General features: G+C 43.0%; 1 protein-coding gene across 35 annotated transcripts in view; it reads left to right on the forward strand.

Annotated features, from left to right (window-relative positions):
• DAB1 (DAB adaptor protein 1) overlaps positions 1-4,062 on the forward strand; it is a 1,091,055-nt gene extending 1,086,993 nt beyond the window's left edge. For all 35 annotated transcript variants that reach the window (XM_070609446.1, XM_070609447.1, XM_070609439.1 and 32 more), the window contains one exon: positions 770-4,062. Coding sequence is in view for 12 of the 35 variants with exons in the window: in XM_070609467.1 (XP_070465568.1) it covers positions 770-814 (45 nt within the window). In the remaining 23 variants the exon portion in view is untranslated. The remainder of the gene's footprint in view (positions 1-769) is intronic.
• The last annotated feature ends 14,524 nt before the right edge of the window (positions 4,063-18,586 follow it).

Below are 18,586 nucleotides of genomic sequence, written 5' to 3' on the forward strand. Positions count from 1 at the left end.
TCAACAGGGCCAGACACCGTTTCCCGTTTACGTTTGGGTTAAATGTTCGCTGTGTCATACACTGGTGAAAATTCCTGCGTATGTGTCAGGACAGCCCCATGGGAGCAGGCAAATGATTGGCCAAACCTAAAATGGCAGACTGAATGGAAACAAATCCCAAAAGATTCTAACTAAGAGCTAAAAGGCACCATTGCTATTTCTCTTACTGCAAAACACACTTAGTCATCACTACTCGTAGAAACCAGAGTCATTTGAAATAGGCTTTCAGTGGTCTCAAGTGGACATTCATGAAGCTGTGTTGGGAAAATGTCCACTTGACTCATGATAATTGTTACTATTTTCTGAAGACCTTTTACTACCCAGCACCATGCTAGATGCTTTATATATGTTATCTCTAGTTCTCCAGAACCCTGTAGAATAAACAGCATTATTCCCATTTCATGGTTGGGGAAACTGAGGCTCAGAAAGGATAAGTATTTTGCCCACATCCCACAGTTCGTCCAGCTCTCTCTGCTATACCATGCTATTTCCCTTAACATGGCAGTCAGTCTCAGCTGGAAAACCAAGGACAAACCTGGGTGAGAGTTCTTGATGATAAAAAAAAGTTGCCAAAATGATATGCACCATGATCAAATAATCCAAAAATAACCTAAGGTCATCCATTATAAACTATCACCTTTCTGTTCTAATCCCAAACTCCCCTTCCTAAACCATCTCAGAAAATCCTATTTGGGCAAGAGCAGGTCTCACTTTGTCCCTCTATCCGTAGGAGCTGGAGCCTCTCTATGCGCAGATCAACAGACCTAAGAAATAGCATCGATGCAGGCTCGTGGCGGGTGCTTCAAGACTGCCATGGACATCAGCATCGCCACAGGCTCTCTTGCGTTCTTTCACCTCACCTCACCCCATGAAGAAATCATGATTGCCCAATGGAACTCGTTTGGAAGCGGGAACTAAGAGTTTTTGGCAACCAATGGCAGATATCTATGGCAGCACAAAAAAACCCCTCAAAAGTATAAAAAATCATACCCAACATTAAGTCACAAGTCAAGCAAATGCTCACCCGACAAATATTCTGAGCTCTCTTAGCATGGGTTTGAGATGACCCGGTCTGCAAAATCATAATTCTCTTTTTATTTCTCTACCTGTTGACCATTTGGAGTGACAGGCCTCAGAGAGTTACAACAGGGTTGGCACTGACTTCCTTTAGGCAAAAGCAAGAGGTCTTCTATGACCACAACATCATCATCCATAGGCCTTTTGACAGATGATAATGTTTGTCATGACTCCACAGGGCCCGGTCTGCCATTTTCCCCCCTTTCCTTTCTTTGTCATGTTTGAAAATTAATGGGTGTACAAATTTTTGTATTGCTTTTGACTTTTTTTAGGTGTGGGTGAAGAAATCTAACTGGGAAAAAAAAAAAAAGCCTCATATGAAATGAATTAACTTGAAATCACAAGACAAATAAGTGATTGATTATTCTTTATGATCGAGAAGGTTGCCAAAACAGCCCTTTAGCTATTTTGCATCCTGGTGAAGAAAGACAGCTTTCGGTCTGAACCTTCACTCTGTGAGTAGGAGAGGACATCGAATCCCATTGATGAGAAAGACGAAAAACACATCTGATTTCCTAAGAAGCTCTAAACTCTAAGTACAATTAAATGATATTTTTTATTTTTCCGATATCTTGCTGCTGTGACGCTATGCAGACAAGTGTCTTCTCCACGTGCCATTTTCAAAGAAAGTCATTTGCCAAATAATCCTGGTACAATCCTGGTAATGTGGTTTTGGATCTTAAAAACCAACTTTCTAATGGAACAATGGTGACATGAATATTCAGAATAACAAACTGATTCCGTGCTCACGATGGTTCATCTCTATCTCTTTTTGTACATCAGAAAATTCAAATGGGATTTTTATTTTATAACTTGAAAAAAAAACCTTACCATTAAACTCTTTAAATATTTAAGGGAAATGGCTTTAAGGAGTTCTAATGAAAAAAAATTGCCAGTTTTTTTTGTAAATATAAATGTTAATGAAAATGCTTTTTAATAATGCCATTACACTGTAGAGAAGGTAGCAGGTTGAGTGCGAGATGTGACACACTTGATGGATGGGGCTCACTTTCCAGATGTTATTCTGGAGCGTGCGGCAGGAAGCAGGAGTTCAGGGACAGCTGGCAGGAGCAGTTGGGTGATCAGCAGCGAGTGAGCAAGAAGGGGGCCAGTGGCCCCACCGTCTCCTCTAGCCTTTCCATGGGAGCGCCCGCCCTCTGCCTCAGACAAGAGCAAGACGGCCCCTTTCGGCAGGCCTGTCCTTCAGCTGCTGACACCCTCCCACCTCTCCACGCCCACCTACCCCCATAGAGATCACGGGACTGTTTGTACAGGAGACAGAGGAGTGGAAGCTTCCTTTTTTTACGTTTATGAGACAAAAAGTGCAGTGTTCAGTTCGGATGTTTAGCACATGATTTTCATAAAGAATCTATATATTTTTGCCCTACAGAAAATTGTTCTACAGGTCAAATGTGTTTTCCTGATGTTCCTATGCAGTTACAGTATGTTGAATTTAGTGGTTTAACACTAAGAAGAAAACTTTCAAGAATCATGTGGTTAATTGGATTTGGGGTAATTATTACTTGGTTTTAAATTTGAAAAGTAGAATTTACATTGACATGTTTGACTTAAATGGGCCCGTATACATTGATTCTTCATATCAATGGAAACTAAAATGATTTGGAAGAAGGTGTGCTTGTTCACAGAGAGAAAATTGATAAGTCGAGTTGATTGTTACTGTTTGAAGTCCAAATTTTACATTATCAGGCCACTGGAATCTAAATTTTTTCCAGTTAGGTAAACTGACCAAATGTCCATTCCAGAACGTATGTAAATGTCACCCTGATGTGGAAGGTCTGAAGAACCAGAAAGTGAGGCCCTTTACCTCCGTCCGCAGCGGTCACCTGGGGTCCACATGATTTCTCTGGGAATTGCACACGTTTTGTGACTAGGTACTCCTTTCACAGGAAGAGGAGAATGGGAAGGGTGTGATATGGATTCGATGAGAGAGGCATTTCCCATGGGGAAATAGCTTAAATTGCTATACCGTCTGTGACTCCGATTCTAAACAAGTGGTGCTATCTCCTCCTCACTATGGCTGTCTGAGTCTGTCTCGCAGTGTCGCACCACTATACTGATTCTTCGGGCGGCTCCTGACACGCTCGCGGTGAACTCCGGCTGATGCTGCTGTTTCAGGTACACCGTCTAGAGTTAATTTCATAGCAGAAAGTGACAGCCCGGTGGACTTGTCATCATTCATTGAATGCGATGGAGGATGTAAACTGGCTCTGAACTTAAGATGCCCATGTGATGCATTAAAGTGAGGGAAAGAAATTAAGATGTTAAACTGCCATCCATATTATCATTGGCAGAATTCTGACTTTTAACAAGCACTGTTTGGCGAGCTCAGAACCACCAAATCCTATATCCCAAGAGGACAGTGACATTTCCAAATAAGAGCTGAGGTGCCGATACCAAAAGGCCATGGGGAGTCTGCACAGTTCTGGTTAGATCGATAGAAAATCCACGTGTACCACTGTTAATTCCTCATTCTCCACTAGCACTAAATTTGTCACTTTAAATTTTGAAACCAGGGAAACGCCACCTGTCCTTCTGTCCCCATTCCCCATAGCTCTTCAATCTTCACATGCCGCAGACTTTTCTGATAACTCGTGCTCATCCCAGTGTCTACTGAAACCCTGTCGTGTGATGTACCGGCACCTTCTTTTAAAATAATGTTTACTCTGTGGGTTTGGTTCATTTCAATTTCTGCATTCTGACACATATTTTTTTAATAAAGATGAGAAAGAGAAAATGACTGTTGCAGTACATTTCTAGACCTACTTTAACTTTACCTCAGATGACAGTTTGTTAACATATACGGACACATTATTTTTAACTTTATGTACAACGCATTCAACAGAACAGCAAAATTTTTAGAGATTTTCCATTAATTTCTGTAACATGCCATGTAAAACTGTTACAAATAAACATGTTTGAGATCAACAGCTTAGCCTGGTTTTTATTCCACAGTGTCTGCAGGATATCCAGGCGAGGGGTTGGAAGAAGGCGTTGCTTCCGTCTAAGCTTCCATCTGACCCGGGGAAGACCCCTGTTTTGCTGGCACTGGGCCAGGAGAGGAAGCTTCCTTCAGGAGTTAGAGCAGTTTGTCCTCAGTTGAACTCAGGTACTTGTTACACTTGGAAAAGCAGCCACAGTGAAGAATGAGGAGGATGTTGTCAGGAAACGGACACCCTGTGTAGATGTGGTATTTGGATCACATTTAGCACTTGGGACATTCCAAGGTGAAGACCCCGGGCACTAGCCCTATAGATTTGTGTCTTCTCCTCAAGCCCTGCTAACCTGTCGGTTGGAAAACCAAGGTTAATCTAGACTCTCGAAGAATTTGCCATAGTTCATTTCAAGGTCATCTGCTTTAGGGGACCCAAAGAGGGAGGCATTTGGCTTCCTTCACATTCCCTACGCACTCCACAACAGAAAACAGAAGACAAAACGAAGTCTGAAGCTAGATTTTGACTTTTATATGTACTGAAGAACAGAAACAAATGTGCATGTGTATATATATTTATGCATGTGTGAATATGGTGTATATATATGTGTGTGTGTGTGCATATGTGTCATTTTTATCTCCCTTTGTAACTAAGTCAGTTGGTCTATCCAATAATCAGCCAGGTCACAGATTACAATCAAGTCACTGAGATGCCGGGAAACACCTCGATTTAGGGATGGTCGTGTTAGTAGTCTCATAAACAAACACATGCCCCCAGTCTGGCCTCATTAAACAGAAAGTATTAAATGGATGTCACGGCCGACTTTAAGAAAATGAGAGGAAGGACTTAGATTCCAGCAGAATAAGTTTGGTGCAGATAGAAGAGACTCTCACACAGTGAGAAATGCTCATTCCTGGCTTAGAGCGTTAGAAAACGTTGCAGAAGCTTTTCTGAATGACAACAGTGGCTCACACCTGTTGAGCAAGTAACATGTGCACAGTTGGTGCTGGCTGCTCTGTCTGTTGCCTCAGTTCATTTTCTAAACAGCACAGGGTCGATATTATCCCCACTTGTAGATAAAGAAACTGAAACTCGGAGAGATTGAATAATTTCCCTGGCTAACAAATGGGAGAGTTGATATTTGAATTTTGAGTCTCTTTACTCATAGTCTGATTTTAATTTTTGGAAAAAGCTGGATATTCACTCTTTTAAATAGTTCTACATAGGCTTGTTTAAAAGCATTAACCTTTTATGCCTCTTCCCAGATCTCTCTTTGGTCTTTGATAATAAGTTAGATTTCTAAATTCCTTCAGTTTACAGTAAAAAAAAAAAAAAAATGTTACTATCTTATGTAGGTTGCTAAATACATGGTTTATTCTCCAACTGGCATTTTCGAAAAAGTATGTGTCTGAGGGATAAAGAATATAACTTTTTGCCCAACTAGTTCAAGTTTAGCTGAAACCAAGCACTGGTGATTTACTTTTCCAGCCCAAATGAATCTTGAAGAAGTGACAAATTAAAAGGTGTCCTACTTAACTGCCAGGCAGGTGCCAAAATAGATCAGACAGACGTATCTGCTTTCATTTTGTGCTTGAGAGCAAACCCTTGTTGTTTTGACAGTAAATGTTTTTTGTTTTACTCAGAATGACAGTAAGAAAAATGCCCAGAATAAAAACAGGTTTCACTGAATCAAGCTTCAAAGCTTTGAAAGCTTTTAAAAGATGTTTAAATTCAAGGGAAATGTGAGCAGTGGTGCCTGAAAGATTAGAAAAAAAAAAAAGCAAACAGATGTAAATGGCTTTCAAGCCATTTAGTGACCAGTTCTCAGTATGTATGTTGAAAGATGACTAACAGCTGCCGTGTTGTGCTTCTGCTCTGTATGTGCCACTCATTTTCTAGCTAAGTCCCTGCACAAACCCCGAAAGGAAAGAAAGTGGTCCCCATTTCACAGCTTAGGACAAGGAAACACAGACATGCTATGAAACAGCTCTCAGTTAACAGAGCCAAAGAGCTCACCAGAGGCTGGCATAATTCCCAAGGTCTGATTCCCAAGTTCCTTCCTCTCCTCTATGGTTGTTTCTGTCTGCGGGGATTCTGTGATGTCAAATTGCTCATGCACCCTCGATAAAATACTTTTGAGTCGGGGCTGGCTCCGTGGCTGAGTGGTTCGGTTGGCGTGCTCCACTGCAGGCGGCCCAGTGTTTCGTTGGTTCGAATCCTGGGCGTGGACATGGCACCGCTCGTCGGACCACGCTGACGCAGCGTCCCACATGCCAAAACTAGAAGGACCCACAACGAAGAATATACAACTATGTACTGGCAGGCTTTGGGGAGAAAAAGGAAAAAAATAAAATCTTTAAAAAAAAAGAATAAAAAAATACTTTTGAGTCTTTCTGTATTCAATTCCAAGTAGTGTCTATTATATTAGAAAAATCACACCATGCATTACTCTGACTGATTCAGTACAGAAATTGAGTCTTAAGTGAAATGACTAGTTATTTTAAAACAAAGGAAAAATCCAGTTTTCTTCTCAAGAGCAGTAATAGCTCTAACCCAGTGCAATGAATATTTTTTTAATCTCAAAACAAAACCCTAGCATTCACTTTATCTTCCAAGGCACACAGATCTGAAGAGGGAACCTTTTTGAACAGGTCTTCCGTTCATCCCCTGCTGAAGAATATTAATGACTGCCAAGTGGAAAATGTCTAAATATTCTTGCAAGACGGCAGCCTCTAGTGACGTGGGTCTTTAATCTTCTGAAGAGACTCTTGCCACTTCTATCACTCACGCTGGGGTCACAGCCTGGAGTGAGGAACGAGCAGGAGTGGGTGAGACAGAATAAGCAGAATAGGGGCTGGTGTGGTCGACAGTAAAATGCTCAACTTCCCTTCTTCATCCTGTACTTTGAGCAACTCTCCTGTGGCTCCCATTTGGGGTGGGGTGGGGAACCCTGAAATCTCTCTCATTGCAGATTATAGGTCCAAGTCACTCACCTCGAGCTCAGGGCCACACGCTCAAGCATCTAGGAACTTAGTTACTAAAGGAAAGTTGTTTCCTCTCACCTGTCTTGTGCCCTTTCAGACTTTCAGAGAAGGAAAAAGAAAGTTCTCAACCGTTACACAGCCCATGTTTATCCTTTCAGGATAAAGCAACATCACAGCATAAACTGAAGATAAAGGTAGCCTTACTTAGTGGTTAGCCCGCTTTCAACAGAAGACAGACAAATGATGCGAAAGCCAAGCAGGCAGGTCAACGCCGAGGGCTTTGCTTCTTCCTATTGCGCGCTAAACTTAGGCAGAACGTGGGAAGCAGACGGTTTGACCAAAGCGTCACCCTTTGCATATCGTTTGTCTCTTTTCTCACTTAAGTGAAGCGCACCATTTTTACTGGTGTGTAGAGTAGTTTCTAGATGGTGGACTCTGAATTCAGCAAGTGTTGGTTTAGGTTCTGGCTCCACGACTTGCCTGTTGTTTGACCTCAGACAAGTCACTTAAGATCTCTGAAATTCAGCTCACCCGCCTGTATAACGGAGACAATAAGGTCTACCTCATGGATTGTCATGAGAAATAAATTTGATGATTCCATACCTAGAACATAGTAAATGCTCCATACCTGTTACCTGTTATTAATATCAAAGTCTGATGGCAACTGCCTATTTTGTACTTGATTCTTTCACTTTCTACTTGGTCCTTTCACATCTATTATCCCAGGGCAGTGACACTCCTAAGTGTGCAGAATGGCAGTGAGTGAGGATTATCTCCATTTCATGTCAAAGAAAGGCAAAGAAGCACACACATTATCTCTTTGAAATGTTTTCACTGGCAAAGTTTAAAGCAAAAATATATCACGGATTTATTCATGTAACAAAGAGTTATTAAGCACATGCTATGTCCCAGGTCCTGTGATAAGCACTGAAGATTCAGAAATTTTTTTAAAAATGTACACACAACTCTCCCTGATTCAAGAAGCTCAAAATCTACTGGGGAAAACAGGTTAATAGACAAGTGAATTATAGTAGGATTAGTGCTGGACTAAAGGCACGTGCTAGTATTATGGGAATGATGGGAGAAGGCTGTAGAGAAGCCTTGATGGTTGAGTTGGGTCTTGAGAAATGAGTAGGAGTTCCCCACGAGGCGATGGCAGTCGAGGGAAAAGTGTTGGCAGGGCTGGCAGGACCGATGAGCGTGGTGTGCCTGGAGTGGCTCTAAAGGAAGGGAGAAAATGACTCACCATTTCAACTGTTGAGTAACACAGAAAACCAAGTCTCTCAATTCATACTTCAAAGCTAGAAAAATAAAACATCAAAAGTGCTACAAATCATAGCCTAATCTTTCTAATGAATAATCAGAAATTCCTAAATTAAATATTAGCATGTTAAACACAGCTGTAAACCATGAGCGAATAAAGTTGATTCCTGCAATGTCATTAATAGGTCAGCAGAGACAGTCTCATCTTAGTGGATGCCAAAAGGCAGCTGATAAAATTCATTATCCTCTTCAAGAAAAAAATTGGAAACTAGAATTAAAGAATTCCCTTCATACGGTAAAGAACGTCTATCTCAAGCCAACAGCCACTACGAAATGGAGCAGTGTAACTGGAGGATTTCCCCATGAAAATCAGTTGGAGGTCAAAGCTGTCAGTCATTACCTCTATCATCTGACATTATTCTGAAATTTGAGGCAATGCAATGCACTAATATAAGATAAAGAAATAAAGTATTTAAATGTCAAATGAGAAAATTATCAATACTTGCAGATAATATTTTTCTAATAGGAAATATCTATCAGAAGCTGTAAGAACTAATAAAAGAATTAAAGTGATTAGTTTAAGAATAAACATATAAAAATCAGCATTTTCTATATTGCTATAAATAGCCTTTTAGAACACTTAACCAGAAAATAGATTCCATTAATAATAGTAACAAAAATAAAATAATCAAGAGTAAATTTAATACCAAAGATATAAGGTCTAAATTTTTTAAAAATGATTACAAAGCTCTTTGAAAGGGCACAAAGTAACTGAACAAATTGAGGGAGGAAGGTTCAACATTATAAAAATGCCAATTCTCCCTAAATAATTTATAACAATGCAATTCTAATCAAAACCTTGATCCTACATCTTCCATCACATATTCATATTCACTCATATTCTAAAGCATCTGAAAGGGAAAAGCAGGTGAGAACATTCAAGAAAAAAATTAATGCAATGAGGATAAACTTATATATCAGATCTCAAAACATAAAGCCAAAATAACCTAAAATTATTGGGACAGGACAAAGAATAGAATGATCAGTGAAACAGAATATAAGATACAGAAATAAGCCTGTGAAATTAATGTATAATTAATTATGTATAATTGAAAGTATTCAGATCAGTGGGGCTAAAGACAATTCAAATAAACGGAACTTGGATAAGAAAAACTGATAGAAAAAGTTAGATTCCTACCTCATGCTATATAGTTAATTTAATTCCAGGTAAATTAAATATCACATGTAGACATGAAAGTATATGGGAAGAAATTAATGAATATTCATAAGGCGTAGAAAAGGCCCTCATAAGTATAACACCAAATGCAGAAAATATATATTTATAAAAATGTGGATAGATTTAACATCAGGAAAATTTATATTTATGTAAACAGTGCCATAAACAATGTTAAAAAGCTATGGAAAATTAGGGAAATATTTACAGCATACATTATAAACAAAACTTTATTATCCTGAATATACAGAAAGCTCCTAAAAGCTTATAGAAAAAAGTTTATAGAAAAATTGGAAAATAATATGAACAAACAATTCCCAAAGAAGAAATACAAAGGGCTCACAAATAATATCTAGATACAGAAAGTAACTAAGTACTTCATCAATAGGGAGCATATTACCTAAATTATGGCACATGCAGCATTTTAAAAACATGAAATAAGTCTAAATAAGCTTATATGCAACAATGTCAAAGATGTATGGAAAGAGTGGGTTTGGTAAGTTCCCATTTCTATTAGCAATGTGAAAAGTATTTATGTACGTGCTTACGTATCCATAGAAAATTTTTACTATAGTTTTCAGGAAACTACCCGTTCACTTAATAAATGTCTATCAAGAGCCTGCTGTGTGCCAGTCTTGTTCCATGTGCTGGAAAGGCAAAGTCTTTGCCCACGTGGAGCTCTGTTGGGCACATGCCAACACTTGAGTGAATAACTCTAGGGAGCAGGGCCTCCTGGGAGAGGAAATGACCTTCTCATCTGAACTAACTGTACTTTTTGAAATTTTATGTTACTCCACACTTCATGTTTCCAATATTGTTAATGGCCAAAAAAGTATTTTTTAAACACAGAAATTTTTGTAATCAAAGATATTCAAATTAAGGGGGCCAGCCCGGTGGCCTAGTGGTTAAATTTGCATGCTCTGCTTTGGCAGCACAGGGTTTGCGGGTTCAAATCCCTGTCAGGGACCTACACACCGCTCATCAAGCCATGCTGTGGCAGCATCCCACGTGCAAAATAGAGGAAGACTGGTACAGATGTTAGCTGAGGGACAATCTTCCTCAAGCAAAAAGAGGAAGATTGACAACAGATGTTAGCTCAGGGCCAACCTTCTTCACCAAAAAAAAGATATTCGAATTAAGACAAGGTAATTTTTGCCTATCAGATTAGCAATGATTAAAAGGAGATTATCCCTGTGCTAGTGAGGATATGAGGAAACAATCACCCACAAACACTTTGAGTGTTTGATTCAAAGATATTTTTAGATCAAAATCTTTTAAAAGTTGCACAATCTTCAACATGGTAATTCCATGTCTAAGACTGGAATTTAAAAGATGGAAATTCCCATGGTAGTGAACAAAAAGGTATTGAGATGCTCTTCACTTATGATGTATAATAGAGAGATACAGGAAATCTAAATTTCTAGAACTGTGAGACTATATAAATGTTAAATCTGTAGAAAGGGGTGCCATGCCTACATGATCGACGCTCAGCTTCTTGAAGACAGAGGCCGTGTCTCTTGCATTTATCTTCAGCATCACTAGCTATAAGTTTATGAATGTGGACTGTGCAGTTGTTAAAATAATGTCATAGAACCTATATTTTATCCCAGGGTTTCCCATGCCACTTTTTTTATTAAGAATTCAATATATCAGAGTGTAAAATCATGTATACTTTATGATCCTAATTTTGTTGTACAAATATGTGCATTCTCATACATTCATAGAAAAAAACCTGCAAAAATTACATATGACTTCCATGTTCTTCTTTGTGCTGATTTTTTTTTGTTTTCCAGTTTCTCTATAATGAATATCTATTATCTTTTTAAGCAGAAAAAAAATGTTATTTTCCGAAAGAAGGAGCCTTTAGGTAAAGGTGTTAACAGCTATGCAGGATTGTAACGATAGGTAGTATTTGTTGAGTTTTATTGGGTTTTTCATTTGTGCCAGACACCAGCAATGCTTCCCCGAATTGTCTCAGGTCGTCACCCTCACCATAGCTCTGTGAGTTTCAGTTATTGTTGTTTCCACTTTACAAATACAGTCATTAGTCGCTTAACGAGGGGAACACCTCCCGAGAACTGCATCGTCAGGCAATGTTGTCATTGTGCGCACATCACAGAGTGCACTTACACAACCCTGGATGCCACAGTCCACTACACAGCAGGCGTGTGGCACTAATCTTACGAGCTTGGAAGGGCTGAGATTCTCACCCAGTCTATGTCCAGAACTCGGGTTCTTAAGAGCACCAGGTTGACTCTCCAGTGAGCATCGGGATGAAAAGTACCCTTTGAATTTACGGGAGGTGATTTGGTTAAGTTGAGCAATATATGTTGGAGAAAAAGAAGAGGATTTGGAATCAACAAAAGTGATTCAAACATGTAAGCAATTTCTCACTGTAGCTTCCAAGCACCCTAGTGAAGCAGTTGGTGGAGATCTGTCAGTCCCCTTCTCAAAGGAAGCTGACACTTGCATAAGGTTTGAATGATTCACTGTCATCCTCTAAACAGGCCCGAGGAGACCACAAGACAGCCCAGGCATCCTGCCCTGCGTGCTTCATCAGAAGAGGCAAGAACGGCAGGGCAGGGCGGCGCCGTTGCACACACTCCACAGCCAGCGAGTCTGCTGACTCAGCAGGCACAGAATTCCACTCCGAGAGCTGGAGATGTTTTAGAGATCCTAGCCATCGGGGAGCAGGAGGAAGAAGAGGGCCTGGAGATCCCTGTGCCCAAGCCCCACTGCATGCCTTTCTTCTCATCACCGTGATGGTACCATCATCACCAGCTCCCCTCACCTCAGAAAGTCATGCCATGGGGCTGGCCCAGTGGTGTACTGGTTAAGTTCAGCACGCTCCACTTCAGCGGCCAGGGCTCACTGGTTCAGATCCCAGGCATGGACCCCCACCACTCATCAAGCCATGCTGTGGCAGTGACCCACATAGAAAATGGAGGAAGACTGGCACAGATGTTAGCTCAGGGCCACTCTTCCTCAAGCAAAAATAGGAAGATTGGCAACAGGAGTTAATTCAGGGCCAATCTTCCTCACCAAAAAAAAAGAGTCATGCCATGTCAAAGTAAAATAATCTACGTCGATCTGCGAAACTCATTGTCTATCATTTACAGCATATAACAACAACATTCTCTTTATTAGGCATGCACTCTTTAGTAAATATAAAAATTAAAAATATAATAAAAATAAAATATATAAATGTATAACTTTTGTAAGTTTGCTCTTAACTCTGCTCTCTCTGCCAACTTTTTTGCCATTAGTTCCTTAAAATGTATTTTTAATTACATAGAGATCATAAACACATTCTTAATATAATAATTTTTTTAGACGTTTTCTTTTTTTTTCTTTTTGCTGGGAAAGAGTCAACCTGAGCTAACATCTGTTGCAAATCTTCCTCTCTCTCTCTTTTTCTTTTTTCTTCCCAAAGCCCCAGGATATAGTTGTATATTCTACTTGTAAGTCCGTCTAGTTCTTCTGTGTGAGCTGCTGCCACAGCATGGCTACTGACAGACCAGTGGTGTGGTTCTGTGCCTGGGAACCGAACTTGGGCCACTGAAGTGTAGCACGCCAAACTTAAGCACTGGACCATCAGGACCGGCTCAACAATAGCTTAATATTACAGGGAAAACTAACTCTTGACCATGCTCTTCCATCATTTGCTTCCCAGAGAAAACCAGTTATCCATTCCATCTAGTCTTCTAGATTCTTCTAGACATTTACACACACAAATGATTGCTACAGAAACACATAATTTTATCTTATAGGTGTTTGCTTGTTAAACAGACAAATAGTTTGCCATATATACGACTTGTTTTTCTTCGCTGAGCCATGAGTTTGGAATATCATCTTTCACGTACACATAGATCAATACAGATAAATGTGTGTGTGTATGAAACTGAGGCACAGTGTTCCTATGGTAAAGTACGCAAATCTTCAGTGCACAGTTCAAGTCCCAGCTGCCCAGCTCTGTCCCTGGCAGCTCTGTGACACTGGGTGAGTTAACTCCTCTGAGCTACCGTATCCTCGTCTGTAAAACAGAGACAAGAATATCACTGTAGTGAGGAATAAACGAGCTGGTGCTTGTACAGTGCCCAGCACAGGTGAACTCTGCATTCGTGTCTGTTAAATATGAGCAAAGTGTCTGAGGTCCACAGCTGGTGAGGAACAGACGTCGATTTGATCTCACAAGCCCACATGGCTGCTGCTGCTCCTGCCCACTTCATGATGATCCTGTCTTAGAAACAGGAGTGATCACCGATCTCACCCTTCCTTTGGGAAGCAGAGGCCCAGCAGAGGAGAAGCGACTTGAAATTCAGCATGGAAGGAGCTGCTGCGACCCTCTCCATCCCTCCCTTCCAAGGCTCTGCCTGGGCCACCCTAAACGGCTGGCCTCTCAGCCTCACCCTTTCTTACAATCCCAAACTCTCTGGGCTCCTCCAGTGCAGGGGACAGTGGCATAGGTGAAGCGTCCCAGCCTTTCTCCTGTAGGTGCAAGGTACCCTCAGGGGGCGAGGGAAGAAGTGCTGCCTGAGCCACCACCCGGACCTCCTCCCCCAGCCTTTCCAGGAGAATGATGACGATTCCACCTTGATCACACGTGTCCATCTATCACCTCTTCTCCATCCCACAGGCACTGCGGGACCAGCCTCATAAGTGGTCACCTTGTCTTTCCTCTAACCGACATCTGATAAATGTTCCCAAACACAGCTCCGCCCATTTCCTCTGTTCTTCTAAGAACTTCCATGACTCCATGTCACCCGTAGAAGTTAGTCTGGGTGAGTCTGACATTTCCACGCAGGCTTTCAAACAGATAAGGAGGAATTAAAATTGCAATGAGAGGCAAGTTTTGTGGAGTGGCACCATAAAGTTATGCCCTGAACAGCTGCTGGCTCTCCTTGGGTGCCCCAGCAGCCTCGATGGCAGCACGGCCCTGCTTGGCACTGGGCAGGTCCTCCCCACGGAGCTGGATTCGTAGCTGGCCCATCCTCGCCAGCAGGCAGGGTTGGGAGCTGCCTTCTGTCCAAAACAGAATGAGTCTCCTCATGACGCCACAGCTTTCCTCTTGGACCCTGGCCGTGAGCACCGAGGCCCGGTAATCAAGTTTTAGTTCTAATATTCAGTATCTATTCCAGCGTCGCAAGGTCCCAGAAGGCCAGCAGGGGGGTCCTGACACACTTTCCTGAGCCCAGGGCCTGGATCTACCTGGGAGACTGGATCACCTGCTGTCTCAGGCTGTGGTGCAGGTTCAAGTCATTCCCCAGTCTCCCAGAAACCTCCCTCTGACTCATTGCTGAGCTGGGCCAGACCCAGGTGAACACGCCCCTGAGACACGGTCCTTTGGCCTCTGACCACCAGCCCCTCCGCCTCCTCACCCCAAACAGCTAATCCAGGAGTCTGTCCCTTTGCCGGCTCTTTAGTGGTTTCCTTCTTCCCCACCTCCTCCTTACGACCAGGTCTCTTTTGTAGGGGATCGTATTTGGGGTGCGGATTAGCATAGCTACATTTTGGTTTTTTCTCACAACAGCCCTATGAGATGAGTATCTTCACTTGCATTTCACAAGGGAGGAAGCTGAAGTTCCGAGGCAGGACACACGCTCTCCAGGGAGATGCTGCGGCCAGAATTCACAGCCTGACAGACAGACCCCAAATCCCGTGCTCTTTCACGACTCCGTGCTCCTGGGGAAAGTGAGAGCAAGGCTGCCGTTCTCCCGCTTTCACCTGGGATCCACCTGGCTCCCAGGAAGCCACTGGGCCGTGGTGGGCCATGCTGCCTTTCTCCAGCTCTTTCCGTGTTTACCTGAACAGAGGACGGAAAGAGCGTAGCTAATATCTGTTACACTAACACATGAGATTTGCCACTAATAATGCCATGTTATCTCGGTGAGAACATCTGGTTTATGGATCATGAGGAAGAGGTTTTATCAAACTCCACATGAGCTTACTCCAAAAACAATATTCTCCAAAGCCATCCGTGCTTTGCGCTGATGGCATTTTAGGTGGGGCAAGGACTGGGTCTTGCAAAAGGTGCTGTAATTTGCAAACCAAGTGCTGCACCGGAAACCGTCATCTCAGTAAGATGTGCTTTAGCAGATTTGTTCTCCGCTGAAAGAAAACCGACATGCCAGAGGCACGAAGAAAGGTGGCCAACGGAATTCTCTCTGTAATTGTGCCAGACTCAAGTTAATTTCATTTTGGATGCTGGAACCAGCCCGAGGAAGAGTGAGGGGCTCGCAGCAGGGTTTGTGGGGTCGGAAACTAGAGCGGGGAGTCCTTATGAAGAAATTGAGAGACAGACTGAGGAGAGCCTCAAGATCACGAGAGCGCCTTGGTACAAAATGCTGGAGGAAGGGCCAGACAAACTCCAAAACCAGTGAGCAGGGAAAGAAAGTAGACAGAACAGCTGTCGAAGTCAGAGCACAGAGTGAAGGGTTCAGAGTCAGGGGCCGGCAGAGCAGTGTTCCTGAAGGGGCGTTAGCTGGCCCCTGTGACCCACGCATGGAAGATGGTCAGAACATTAGTGGGCTGGGGGCAGAAATCTTCATGGGTGCTTTAGATGGTGTGGATAAACATCTGCTGGCCCACTGGACTATAAACCCCTTGGGAGCAGGAAATGTGTGTTAACTCCATTTCCGTACATATACCACAGTACCTAGCACACAGTAGGCCAGCAGCAAAGGTTTACTGAACCTATAGGACTGAGAGAAAGGCACGGGGCTGAATTAGGGGTCCTGGAGCTGACTTGCAACTCTGCTTCTTCTGCATAGCTGGGTAGCCTTGGGTAAGTTACTTTACCTCCCTGAGCCCCAATTTCCAAGTTAAATGAAGAGGTTGGGTGATAAATGTAATGCCCTTTTCAATGTTATAAAATATTCTGAGTTTATAATCAGTGAATAATAAAGGCTGATTTGCCTTACCAGCAAGGCAGTATCATAAGAGAAGGAGCTCCCTGCCCGTGCTCGGATATGTAATGAATAGGACCCGGCCCTCTCCTAGAGGGAGTGCACAGGTGGAGGCAGATGGAGGAGCAGGCAGTTAAAGAATCACAATGCAGGGTCGAAGATATCACCCTAGAGAGAGCACTGGGGGCCAAGAGAGGAAGCGGTTCCTTACTTGAGACAGTCAGGGAAGGCTTGGCAAAGGAGGTGACACTTGAGCTGGAGCTTGAGAAGATGAACACAAGTTCACCAGATGGAGAATGGGAATCTGAGTGGAGAGTCCATCCAGACAGACAGAATGACATGTACCAAGTAGCACAAGTCAGGAAATTTAGGCTTTATTAATGGAGACCCAGGCTTTGACCTGGAAGATAAGGCATTATGTCGTAGACAGGAAGGAAAGGAAAAGGGGGGAGGGGAGGGGAGGAAAGGGACGGGAGGAGAGGAGGGGGAAAAAATGCCATTTGATGCTAGGGGTACGTTTGTTTCCGTCCTGTCGACACTGGTGAGTAATATCCAAGAGTGAACAGACAAAGCTGTGAAACAGACAGCATAGCAATGGGTTTCAATCCTAGAGAGCCAGAGTCACAGAATGTGAGTTCCACAAGAAACCTAGAAGGCGTCCAGACTAAGATGTCCTGACAGGAACATTTCTTCTTTTTGTAATGCATCCCTCTCCTGCTGCCTCCTTCTCCCTCAGCCTCATTTCTGGGATTGGAAATGGGGAATGACATTTAAATAGTTTTTTGGTTTCCCCAGCTACGTTTGGGCTGGAAAACACAAATTCCAGGTGAACACTCTCACTCTAAAGAGGAGAAGGTTGAGGCCTGGGTAAAGGACGGTATGTTCTAAGGCTTCAGAGCTGGTAAGTGGCAGGGCTGGGAATGAAGCCCCAGTCCTCTGCTGTCTTGGCTCGAGTCCCCGAGCTGTAGCTTCTCCGAGCTGCAGGGAGACTGGCTGCCCGCCCGTCAACCTCCCTTGAAGTGGGCCACCGGGACGGGCAGGATGCCTCCCTGTCCAGAACCACGCCGCTGGGTGCCGGCTTCCAGACCACCGGCCGGCATCCTGCTCCAGAGACAGAGACTCAAGGGCATCGCTGCCTCCCAGGTGGCTCTTGTTCCTCACCCCTAACACCCAGAGACCACCAGGTGTTCACCGGGAGAGCCCCGGGGTTCTTGTCATTCACTGGGGTTTTATAAGCTAAGGAAAGAAATGAGAGAGAGAGGGAAACCAGATTCTAATTTCTCTCCAGCAACTGAGGTTTGCAGGTGGGTTCCCTATATCATCTTCGAGCCCCACAAAAGCCCACAAAGGCAGCATCTTCCCCTTTTGTTGGTCAAGAAATGATCCACGGAGAATTTCAACCCCTCCTCCGAGGGCACACTGTGACTCCTGGCAGCCCCGGGTTTGAGCGCACATCACCCTGACTCCAAACTTTATTTTTAAGAGCTGTGCGACCTTGAGCAATGCAGGTTTCTCATCTGTGACACAGTGGACAATAATAAAAATTCATGTTGTGGAAAGACTCACAGAGTAAATAAATCAAAATAAATAAAATAACTCCTACCTGTCAGGATTGCCGTCAGGATCAAGCGAGTTAATATGGGAAAGTGCTTTGTAAACTGCAATACACCATACAAATTTTATCATTATTATTATTTCAAAAAATATGGCTGCCCCGATGAAATAAAACAGTCTGTGGCATATATTTATGACAACACGCCTGAGAAACAATTTCCCTTCTGATGGGTTGCCTCCCTATCATGTTATTAAAAGGTTAAGGAAAATGAACACTGGAGGATTACGATTAGGTCTTTCACACATGAAACCACAAAATCAATAGAGCCCGGTAATCCGTCCTGTGATATGGAGAAATATGCCAAGGGCCCGGACCCATTACTCAAGGAAACGTCAACAGGTATCGACACGGATCCCGGCAAGGCAGCCCTGGTGGAGGCCTGGCCACAGCCTCCCTCCCTCTAGCGCCCTCCTGGCAGCCAGACTGGCATCCCCAGACCGTGGAGCAGTGAGGGAGCTGCAGAGAGAGGAGCTCATCCCTCTCCCGAAGTTCTGCAGAATTTCTGTTTCTGCAATTGG

Source organism: Equus przewalskii, chromosome 2 (assembly GCF_037783145.1).
Source record: "Equus przewalskii isolate Varuska chromosome 2, EquPr2, whole genome shotgun sequence".
In the NCBI taxonomy this organism is placed as follows: domain Eukaryota; kingdom Metazoa; phylum Chordata; class Mammalia; order Perissodactyla; family Equidae; genus Equus; species Equus przewalskii.